General features: G+C 40.4%; 1 protein-coding gene and 1 long non-coding RNA gene across 3 annotated transcripts in view; one reads left to right on the top strand and one right to left on the bottom strand.

The window, feature by feature from the left end:
* Positions 1–1,636: 1,636 nt before the first annotated feature.
* Positions 1,637–12,067, bottom strand: part of ZNF804A (zinc finger protein 804A) — a 153,617-nt gene continuing 143,186 nt past the window's right edge. For both annotated transcript variants that reach the window (XM_027734939.2, XM_039384362.1), the window contains exon 4: positions 1,637–10,207. In XM_027734939.2, coding sequence (XP_027590740.1) covers positions 6,916–10,207 — 3,292 coding nt within the window. In that variant the 3' untranslated portion in view covers positions 1,637–6,915. The remainder of the gene's footprint in view (positions 10,208–12,067) is intronic.
* LOC120323813 lies at positions 8,852–11,881 on the top strand. Its single transcript, XR_005564680.1, has 2 exons — positions 8,852–9,572; positions 9,783–11,881. It is a non-coding gene; the product is annotated as an uncharacterized LOC120323813 (long non-coding RNA).

The following is a 12,067-nucleotide window of genomic DNA, read 5'->3' as shown; positions in this document are numbered from 1 at the left end:
CCAGGACACAAGTGTAATCCACTTCCTCACCCACCCAGTCACTGGCTGGTTTTGTATGTGAGCTCTTACTGCCAAAAGCCTGCAATGCAGAGAACTCAGCAGGGCTTGAGCTGATGGGCACCCGGCGAGACAGCAAAGCACCTTGCTTTTTAAATGCCTTATTCACTTAAACCACTTTGCCCTAGTGCCTCTACGCTTCTTTTAGACCAGCTGTAATCCATTCCGAAGCAGAAAAGAACTGAAAAATAAATGCCCAGTGATGTGACACTCTCCACTTACAGTAACACCTCTGCTGGGAAGCACATGGTTAACCCTCCAACATTTTCCTCTGCACCCAGCTCTTAAACTGGTGGTAATGGAAAAAAGACCTTCCTTTTCATTTCTTCTGCTCCCGAAGAATGACAAGTTAACAGAACGTGAGCAAACAGTGAAGCTGTAGGTGGTGGCAGGGAGAGCAATGAGCTTATTTTGCACACTGAAGGTTCATTCTAGTGAATAATTTCTCCAGAGAGAAAAGGGACTTTATTAAGAGCAAATTGAATGCAGATCTTCTCTTACTATCCCGCCTTTTTTTTTTTTTTTTTCTTTGACACTGATGGATTGACAGATCAGCTAGAAAAGGGCGTACCAAGGCAAACAGCACTGGTAATTTCAGTGGTAAAATGATACAAAACAGAGCCAGACAACAAAAAGCAGGTGAAGTAACTTCCTGCAACTTCCCTCCACCCTAGAGAGGAAAAGATGGGTTCATTATACTGTAATCACTTTTTTTTCCCCTTATTATTCTGTGTCAGTATTCCTCCCTGGAATGTTTCCTTCCCTTCTGCTACGAACGTTTCAAACAAGCTATTCTTACCACGAAATAATGGCAGGCACAAAAATCACACCTGGAAAAAGAGAATCCTGAACCAGCACCAGCAGGAGCGCACCAGCACACACACGCACTCCTGAACACGTATAGACACTAAAATGCAAGTAAACTTCTATTTCCAACTACAATTCCACAAGTAAAATTATGAATTAGGCATTGACCAATTCAGGTTTCAGCACATTATACAGTTGATTGCTCCCTCTTTGTTTCAACAGGCATTACTAACATGAGAAAGGAGATTGGATTTTACTGTCATTTTTGCCAGCACTCCAGTGACACACAAGTCATTTATGGAAGACTCTGTTACATGCCAGAAGGTTTTGGGTCAAATTACCAAGGCTGTTAAATCTAAGCTACGTGGCAAGAAGAAATTTGGACCTGAGTTGGGTTTCACCTTCTCTATATTCACAGTAGTGCAAACATACTAATTTAAATGAATATCTATTTGATTTCTTATGATCCAAAAAGAAGACCTTGACTTTTTGAGGTTGAGTTTCCTATATTTTAGCTTAATTATTCCTCCAGGTTTCACTGGCCTAAATCAAAGTAAGACTGAACTAGAAATGCAAGATGTTTCTTTATAACATGTAGGATTTTGAATGTCCAATACTTACTTCCTGTTTCTCATCCATGAGAAAGGTACACAGATCCTACCTAGCTGACATAAACCCACATATTTTAAGAAGTACTTTTCTGTTTGCTGCTTCTTTTGAGGAAAAAAAATATAATTTAAAAATCTCATTCATATCAAACAAACACCACTGCTTATTTAACAGTAACCATCTTTAATTCTCATCGGTAATACTATTATATTCATTGTGGATTCACATTTGAACTTGCTTAATTTTTATGTTTTTCTCTACATGGATTTGCACATTTTGATCTTACCCCAGCAAAAATAAAGACTACTGATACATTGTTTTACCTTATATTGTATTACTGTGGTCCTACTTACTGAAACTTCTAAATGAGCACGTACAGGTAGAAAACCCAATATTTTCACTAATTGATTTTTTTTCTTTGGTATCAGAAGAGAAGGCGCAGGTACGTGTTTCCAAACACTGACAATACAGAGCAGAGATTTGAAAGATATACCTTTATGGTCATTAATTACATAAACACCTTTACAACAAAGGAGGTAGACGACTGATTGAAAATGGATTCATTTTTCTTTACTGGATTGTGCTCCTCATTATACCTTATGAAATTATTATCCAACTGAAAGCAGGAAATATTAGGCAGTTTTAATGAATAAAGAGCACTAATACCCCAGGCCAAAATAATTCCTCAGTAATACTAATAGCAAAGCTTCCTTAAACTCCATTGGTTTCAGAAGTGCACTAACAAGTCAAAATTTAGACCCAGGGTAGAAATTCTCCAAATCTTTTATAAAATACATAAAATAAAACAGAAGCTTGAATTAAAAATAGGATGTCTTATAATTCTTAAAGTTGGTTCACTAATTATTGCAGTTGAAAGTAATAAAAAAGCCTGGTTCATTTTCATAAATAGATAAATTCCAATAAACTCTGATAATCTGAGTCACAGAGAAACAGAAAAAGAGAAAACTTTATAGTGTTCAGTGTTCCTGAAGTAAAGAGGAGAAGGGGGCACAGAAAATAATATACAAAAATATGCCCGCTGCAAATATTAAATCAAAGTGATCTATAAAATAACATACACATGTAGATAGTAAGCCATGTTAATTTAAAAATATTAAATGATCTTTATACAGTACAAATGTCTTTACTTTCAATAAAGAGAGTTATTATAGCACTGTAATATTTTACAACTGGTAGGCATATTGCATAAATACGTGCACTGCTACATATATACAAGCCTTTAGGCAATGTACAGTGAGGGAGACCAGAAAATGAATGTATGGAGTTTGGAACATGCAGACTACAAGCACCATGGCAAAATACCCAGTGGATTAAAATTTACCAGCTCAGTTATAAACAAATAACTGTTTTCAAAATACATTCACATGGTCATAACGTATTGCCTCAGTCTGGAAAAGTTAACAAAACCCTTAGCATTGCAACGTGAGCCATTTTCAGGGGGTTACAAACCAATGAAATCCCACCAAAGCCAGAAGCTGTACAGTGATTTTCACTAATGGAGAGTTTGCACAAATATACTTAAAGATGTATTTTAAATGTAGCAGATAAAGTAAACGTTATCATAGTGCCAAACGTGTGCTTCGAGGAAAATGCAGTTACAGAAAATGAACTTGTCAGAAAAATCACAGCCATATGTTGCATAAGCAGCACATTATCATGTACAGTAATATATTAAAGAAAAATGGATGTCCCAGTGGTCCTTTAAAGCCTCGTTTGAATACCACATCCAAATGACTACTTTACAACGGTAAAAGTTTATGTGCTAATAAAAAGTTAACACTGAAGGTAAAGAAGACTTTGCTTTGTAATGATTTCACTGTTGTTTGACTGTACCAAAAGATAAACACATTCTCACTCAAAAACACTCCATACAACGTGTTTCTTTCACCAAAGTTTGCAACTGAAGTAAAGAGGAGAAGGGGGCACAGAAAATAATATACAAAAATATGCCTGCTGCAGATATTAAATCAAAGTGATCTATAAAATAATATAGACATTTAGATAGTAAGCCATGTTAATTTAAAAATATTGCAACAGACCCTTGCTCGCTCCTGCAAAACCTGAAATCTGGTGATTTCTCCCCAGCAGCTGACAGCTTGTGTAGATTCCAGTTTAAGAAGGAAATGAAATAATCTGATTCTTTCCATGTATTGGTAGCATTTAAAAAATTCTACGTACTTACAGACAGGAGAGACAGACAAGAGTCCAAATACTCCAAACTGCCCATACCAACGTGACACAGTGACGTTCCTTCACACCCAAAAGCTCCTCTAGACCATTATTGTCACCTGAGAAATGGAAGGTCCCAGGAGGGTCAGGCTGGGCAGATTGCAACTTTCCAAGGACCAAAATAAAGATACTCTTCTCATCTCAGTGGAACAGGTTAACTTTTCAGGTAATTCTCCGCAGAGCTGGTCCGGGAAATCACTTAACAAAATCTATAACCTCGTTTAGGTTCAGGTCTGAAGGTCTAATTCTTGCCATTTGTGAGCCCAGTAATTCTAAAAATTGGCAAACTGGCCAGGAGCATAGACACCCTAGATCTGTGAAAATTTGTAAATTCAAAATTAAATGTCTTAGATTTAAAACAAATTTGGTCGAATTTTTCAGAAGGATAAAAATTCAATTATTTAGCATTTGCAATAGTTTTTGCTTATAAATCCGACTACCAATTTATGGAACAAAAATACACAATCTCAAATACCAGATAAAATATATAAAAGAAGAACTATCCTTACATAACTTACTAGAAGTTATATATTTAATAATAAAACAGAAACTCAAAAGAATATTTTATTAGGCAATTTAATTTAGTGTGTTCAATTTAAAACTTTACTTGTGATTTATTTTTATACTGGTTTTGCTTTTACATATGAAGTCACATACAAACAGTTCTAGCATTAAAGGCAATATCATATTAGAAAATTGTTACATTTTATGGTTATTAGTCTTTTATTTTAAGTAGTTTATACACTATTGAACAGCAATTACAGTAGATAATAAAGAATTGTGAAATGTCTTAAAACTGTTTAACAACTGAATATAGAAAAAAATAATTTATATTGTAAGAAAAAAAAAGTAGAATTCGAAGCTGTTGGAACATTTTGTTGAAAAAATGTGGACCTCCAAGTTAATAGATGGGATTTTTCAAAAAACATTGAAACTGAAAATTTTAAATTGGTGATTTTTTTAATCTCCTGCCAGAATGTGCAATCACATTTGTCCTATGGGGATTCTTTGTTTTAAGTGTACTGCTATAAAATGAGGTGGATTTTGTCTTTGATGGGACACCAGAACCCAGGGGACTGTCTGTGCTGGCTCCCACAGAGGAGGCAGAAATGCAGAAGCCAGCACAAGTCAATCAAGGCAACAGAGAGGGCAGCCAGTACATCCCCTCCCAGAGATTCCAACAGAGATTCCCATGCCCAGCACCTGCTCAGCATGGGAGGCAGTGGACACACACACGTCATGTAGGCAAACTCTTGAAATAAAGCAGTATAAACTCACTTATTTCTACATTTTTCAGGTACCACATAAATAGAAATGGGCATTCACCTGAAATTAGAACTAGAGAAAATAGACTTTCTTTACGGCATTGCAGGATGCTCAGCCACATCTCACCCCATGCTGCAGCCTCAGGCAGGGGATCCCAGCTGCTCTCCAGGACCTGACTGCTCATCTGCTCTTTCTTACCAACTTTTTGCTTATTAATGTAGTTTAGCCCTTTGCAACTGCACAACATGGAAATCTTGAATAGCTGACTCTTGTGATCTTAGTGGTAAGATCACAAGTGGTAAGTTTTTTGCTATAGTTTTAATGTTATATTGTGCTAAAACGTGCAATATTGATACAGGTAAGTTCTAAAGCTCTAGATGGAGAAAATACATGTTTTAGGATATAGTATTACTTTCCAAATGGTTAACATCTGTAGCTATTAATATGCAATGTATATTAATAATACTTTGAATTTACTATTCCTTCAGTTCAGCTTTACATGATTTTATTATACTATATAAAAAGGTGAAAAGAAGTAATTTATTGGGAGGCCCTTTTGTTATGGAGGGCCTACCACTAGCACTAACCATCATGCTGCAAATCCTTAGGTTCACTCACATGGTAACACTTCATTTTAACTCAAAGAGATGACTCTACCTCCAAATGACTCCTGCTTTTATTCCTGACCATCACAGGCGTAAGTCTGATATATCTCATGCCAAAGCAAATGAGAAGATTTCACTGGCTAAAGCTGGGTGGGGTTCAACAGCAATAAAAAGGCTGCAGAGGTAGGGAGAAGTCTCTGTAGTACAGTTAGAAGTACTGGCAGTATATTATTACTTTAATTAGTCTCTACTCTGTGTTATTCTGTTTCTTTAGCGAAATGCTGCAGGAGAGAGAGGGGCGAAGTGAGGTAAGAATTTATATCAAACCCTGGTGGGTTTCCCATACAAAGCTCTTCCTGGTCCCTCCTCCACACACTGCACAGGCAGCAAGGCCCTCCCTCGGACAGATCCACCCCCCTGAGGGCCATGAGCCATCACACAGAGCAAGCTGGGTGGAACCAAGACCTCCCCTCCCTGCTGCTACAAGCAACGTCCTCTTGAAGTCAAACCGACATCAATATTATCCTTTTTTCCCCCCAGTTCTGCTACCCATGTTACATTTGTTACATCGTCTTTTTGTGGTTTAGTATAAAAGGGATTAGCTCCACCAGTCAGCAATCTGTGCACATACCACAAGTAGGCAAAATTTGTCACGGTGACATCAAACCACTAACACAAACACATCTATTACCCTTTCTCTGGCTCGGTAAGACAGCTGCCCTCAAGGTATTGGCCTCTGAACCTCCCTGATAAATCACTGACGTGTGGGAAACCTGATTATCCCAACATAACAGGGGTAAAAGATGCCATTCAGCTGCAGAAGGACATGGAAGAACAACATCCATGAGGCTTGTAATGAAAGATTTTTGATATACTTAAGTAGTTAACAAAAATTTATTGCAAGAGATAGTTTGTCACTAGATTTACAGTTTCAGAGAACATAGTACAAAACATAGTGCATCAGCTTTGTCTAAACATTAAATAGGTGCAAATACACAAAGATAAAAAAAGAAAGGTGAATACTTTACAACATAAGTTATAGAACTATAAATATATTTTATATACATTATACATATTCTAAGACATGATTTTCACTTATATATATAGTTCATAATTAGTATCAGACTATTCAGTGCCTTAGTTATAGTACAGGTCTGAACTTGCCATGAATGTTTGCATCATAATACTTACAGTAAATGCTTCCCAAGGAACGAGGCATTTTAACCAGTTTAGTTCACAGAACCGTTTTGCAAAGCTGAGGGGACCGTGGAAACATCAGGACCGTTTAGCCGAAGGGTCCTTCCCCCATCCCATCCCTGTCCTAAAAGAGAGGCTGGAGGGGGATGACGGCCGGGTGCGGGGACAGCAGGGATGGGAAGACGGTGTGTGGCAGCGGGGGGAACGCCAGCTGGGTCGGGTGCAGGACCGAGGGCGGCAGCAGCGGCAAGTGCGGCGGGGCCACGAAGGCAGCGTGGCCGCCCGGGCAAAGCCTCGGCCCCACCGGCAGATGAGGTAAAGGCGCTCTGGAAAGAGCCGGGACCTGCGAGAGGAACTGCTGGTGGGGCTGGAGAACCTTGAGCGTGCCGGCGGCGGCGTGCTGCTGCAGGATCGTGTGGTGGATGGTGGTGACCGAGGTAGAACACAGCGGCGGCTGCAGGGGCAGGGGCTGCAGCGGGGAGCTCGGGGGCTGGATCGCCGCGGGGGGGAAGGCGAACTTCACTTTGTTGGCCAGCACGCCCTGTGGCACGATCTGCTGATACGCCTCGGACGGCAGCTCTTTGAATTTTTCGTGGTTGTCGGGAGGGAAAATCAATGTCTGATCGGGCAGGGGGAAGGGGGCTATTAACTGCTCGGTAGTCAAAAAGGTATGACTGTTCACATGTGCTTCTTTGAATGGCAAGGGTGGCGGGCTGCTAAATATGCCAGGATTACACTGTACCCATTCACTGGTCACCTCACTCATTTTCTCGTGCGGTAGAGACTCGGCCAACTCATAATGGCAAAGATAGGATTTAGGAGGAGCCGGTTCCAAATGTCTGTTGGAGAGGGGGACTTTGTAACGAGCTTGATTTTCGTGACTGGTGATGTTTTCTTTTTTCTTTTCATCTTGCAGAACATCCTGTGTGCCAGCAGCTGCCGGAGCACTGTGCTCAGGAACAGGAGCAGCAGAGCCCGCGATGACATCAGAAAACGTATCCGGCGTGCTCTCCATCGCTGCACTCGCCGTCAGTTTATCGTTTTCCAGCACGTGCGAACCATCACCCTCTACAGGTGACTTGCTTTCCTCCAGCTCCATTGTTTCATCTGTATCTTTTGCACCATCAGCTTTGGGATCTGCATTAGTTTCCTCTAGATTGTCTCGAGCCAATAAGTCCCCCAAAATATTTAACGTAGAACTTGCAGAATTTTCTTTGGCAGGTCCAGAGGTCTCGCTTCTTGCATTCCTGTCAAGGAAAACATGATGGATTCTAGTTTTCCTTCTCTTGTGTTTCCCTTTTGCTTTGTGATACGTAACTAAAGTAGACATTTGCCTTAGATATTCCTCTGCTGATAATGCCTGTCCACAGGAGCTCTCATCTGATGAAGAGGAGTAGCTGTGCTGCCTCCGCTTGCGGTGGCACTTTTCAGGTTCCTCGATCAGAACACTGTAACCTCGCTTTACGGACTGGTTTTGACTCGGACCCTTCTCCCCACTGCATTGGCCTGAACATTTGTGCTCTGGGCTACAGCTTGACCTCCTGACTTTCCAGCTACAACATGTTTTAGAGTGCCTCAGGCTGTGCTTCCTGGAACTTGGAGCCAGCTGCTTTGCCTGCCTCCGAGAGCTTGCTCTGCTCTTTCTGTGCAGCCGTTTACAACCATGGTGTTGGCCACTATTTTTTGCACTCCAAAAGTCACACCAGCCTCTGTCCCAGTGTACGTGATCTGATGCGGACATGACTCTCTTATGACTATTTTCAATGCCAAGTTTTGGATGTGACTGCTGTATCTCACCTGTAGCCAACCAGATATTCCCTGCATCGTGTCTGCACTTCTCTGCATTATTCTGGAGGTGCTGATATTTATTTTCATCTCTGTAAGTAATTTCTTTCTCAGGTACTGGAGACATCTCCATTTCTGCTGCTGTTGTGTCCCCACAGTGATGATGATGACAACGACATAATTTTCTTCTCCTTTTCCTTTTTCTGCTTTTGTGAAGCCATTTTTCATGGCTTTCTTTGATCCAGACTTTGTTATATTTCTCATCCATCACAGTGTTTTGTCGTAAGTGGTTTTTAGATATGTGATACTTTTCTATTTTTCTAATTCTGAATGAGTCATCCAAGGACACTTTGTTTTGATTTTTTGCAAGGTCACAATTTCTGAAAAGGGAAACATCATTTATAAGGGGTATTGTATAGTTGCACACATTTTTATTCACTTCTGCTTCATAATCACCACACTCTGAAGTTTGTTTATTTGTAAAATCCGAGACTAAGATATGGTCAGATTCAGTTTTATGGTGCAAATGAGGTATGTTTGGTTGATGTTTGAGCTTTTCTTGACTGTCACTTGCTCTGGATGACTTAAAATCAAAATATAAAGGATTACAGCTGTAAGAAATCGATGGGTCTGTACTTGTGTAAATTAACATTTCTGATGGCCACTGAAGAATATTTGATCCATATTTGCTAAGAACAGGAACAAAGGGTTGACATGGTCTCTTGTGCACGTCTGGTTTGGTTTTTGAGGCTCCACTACCACCTTCTTCAGACAGTGATGAAACTACTGCATCTGCCCCCGGATCCTTTATTTCCGTTTCAGCTGTGGGTGGATCGCTCTTCCCGTCGTTGCCGTTTTCCTCCGCAAGGTCCTGCAGAGACAAACAATCCTCCACACCCTCCTGCACAAGAGGCCTGTTTGCCTGCAGCTCAGACCCACTGCTGTCCAGGGGCAGGACCTGAGCGCTGTCCACAGCCACGGGCAGAGTTTGCTCCGGTAAGTCAGCTCTGATTACATCCATAGCACAGCCCCCCGTGTCTGAGGACACCAGTTGCTTTGAGTGGGACAGAGCAGGAGCTAAGGAGGGACTCTCCAGCACCCTGCTCTCCTCACCGGCCAGCTCTTTTGCATCCTGAGCTTCAGGGGCTTCTGCTGTGTCTGTGCACTTTTCCACCAGTGGGTGAAAACAGTTTTGTTTCTCCTCAGGGCATACGACTATTTCTGCTGCTGAAGGAGGCTGAAGGTTACATGTTCCTGGAATAAACCTACTCCTTCTGCTAAATCCGTGCTCCATAGAAGTTTCGTCATTATATTCATAGAAAACAGCAGCTGAAGACTCCAGTTTCACTGCTGCTTTCTTAGGAAAAGCAAAGGAGAACCCAACTCTGTGTCCTTGAGCTCCTTGAACCTGATCTCCACATTTGCTAGCATCGGATTTATTACCACACACATCCCCAGGAGTGGAAGGAACAACAAAAGCAACGTCTTTACAGTTCTGTGCATCATGCATTAATGTACAGCTGGAATCCTGCTGGTTGGCAGAATCCATGGCAGCACTTTTTGGGACATCACTGCAGTCATCTTGCACAGTCACTGTAGTGGATTTGAACATAGGGCCGCTTCCAGGAGCACTAGGAAGGAAAACAAAACTCTTTGAGTCAAAGCCTTTCAGAGAACTGCTGACAGAAACATGGTATTACACTGGTATCTAAGAGAGTTTTTTAAGGAAAGACGAGGAATCTGTAGATATGTGGATTTAGAATGTTTGAAAAAAACGCCATCTTTTACAATAAGATCAGTTGACCAGTATTAGAGGGGAAAAAAAATGAGTAAATATTATGCTCCCAGCTCCCTCATGTGTTACCAGCTGAAGGACTCATATTCCTACAAAGTAGTTAACTTTTCCTAGACACACTGGCTGGCCAAATAAGAGACTGCATATCTCCCAAGAAATCTTGCTTCTCCTCCCAGTAGACCAGCATGGTTACAACACTATTACTACAAATAGTGGAGGTTTTACATTCCTTAGTGCTACAAAATATATTAAAACAGAGAGCACCTCATGGAGCACTTTCCTCTTAGTCATCATTCCAGTGACTGCTGCTCTGCCCACAGGCAATCCCCCAGCAGCTCCCATCCTATTTGTGTTCACAGACCAAACCATCGCCATCTCAGCAATTTCTTTCATGGAAAAATAAAACTGGGGAGAGTATTTCAGCTGACAGGAGTGAATTAAGTGATTCATCCCTCTTGAGAAAAAATTTATCACTGTCTGCTTCTGTTCTCCATTTCTTTTCCTCTTCCCATCTGTTCTATTTGACTTAATAGGAAGGAAAGAGGAAAGCAAAAAATATTTAACTGCCAGTTTTCCAGGATCCACAGGAACTGCTAAACACTAGGAGTAATGGACCTATGTTAAAACAATTTGTTTGTTTGAACCAAATTATTCTGTGTTACAGTGCAGAGCAATATTAGATGATGAGTCACTGGGAAAATCCTGCAAGTGTCATTTAGGACCCCAAAAAGTGCTGAGATAAAGAATAATGACCCAACTGGGTCTAGAAATTAAAGCAGAAGTTTTACAAGAGATGAATTTCTCATGAGAATTCCTGCCTTGCCCAGTTCTTCATAAATTTAAAATATATATTATAAACTCCACACAAACCCTTCCTTTAAAAGAATAAAATGGTGACTTCTACAAAACCAACCTAGAAAATACCAGCTTAAAAAAAAAAACAAAACCTGTGTCTGTCTGTATCCCACTTCAAAGGATGCAAAGCGGTAGTAAACAGCAATTATTAGGTAGAAAAATAAAGCTCAGACAGAAGTTCTCCTTCAGGAACTAGAAAAAAGATATTTAAAAAAAAAAAAAATCCAGAAACAACAAAAGCTTGCAAAATCCGTGCTTCACTAGCATGGAAAAAGGGAAACGGTAAGGTTTATTTTCCTCTTTCTCCTGAAATATGCTAAATTCAGATTCTGGAGCGTGTTTAAGGGGAATAATATCTAATATATTCAAGTATTAAATTTGGACAGTTAAAATACTGATAGAGAAGGAAGAGTCTCTCCATGAGCTATCATAAAAAGATTAAAACATTATGCGTCACGCTTCTCGTGCCAAATAGACCTCACAACGTTCACATCCTCTCCACCTGCTCAGACAGACTCTGTTCCAGCAGGCTGCCCACCATCCAAACTAAGGGGAAAGAGACTATTTCTGAGCAAAAGCTGCAACTTGGTTGGACTTCTCTGTTGGTTCATCTGGTGAGACGAAGACTGAATAAAAGGAAAACATTTGCACTTGAGCATCTACCTTTTTTTAATTCTTTTTTTTCCCCCAGAGAGATTACACTGTGATGAGTACATGTATTTTCAGTGGCTTATCGGTGTCAGAACTGTGTCCTGTTTGAGCATTCAGTCACAACCAGCAAGCTCAATATTCATTTCTACAGCATGTTTGGATGCAACAGTAAAATGTATGAGTAGCAAGG

This window comes from Pipra filicauda, unplaced genomic scaffold, assembly GCF_003945595.2.
Source record: "Pipra filicauda isolate LSUMZ 115617 unplaced genomic scaffold, ASM394559v2 scaffold348_size1222971_pilon, whole genome shotgun sequence".
In the NCBI taxonomy this organism is placed as follows: Eukaryota; Metazoa; Chordata; class Aves; order Passeriformes; family Pipridae; genus Pipra; species Pipra filicauda.
The sequence above is the reverse complement of the archived record's forward strand: the minus strand, read 5'-3'. Positions and strand labels throughout refer to the sequence as shown.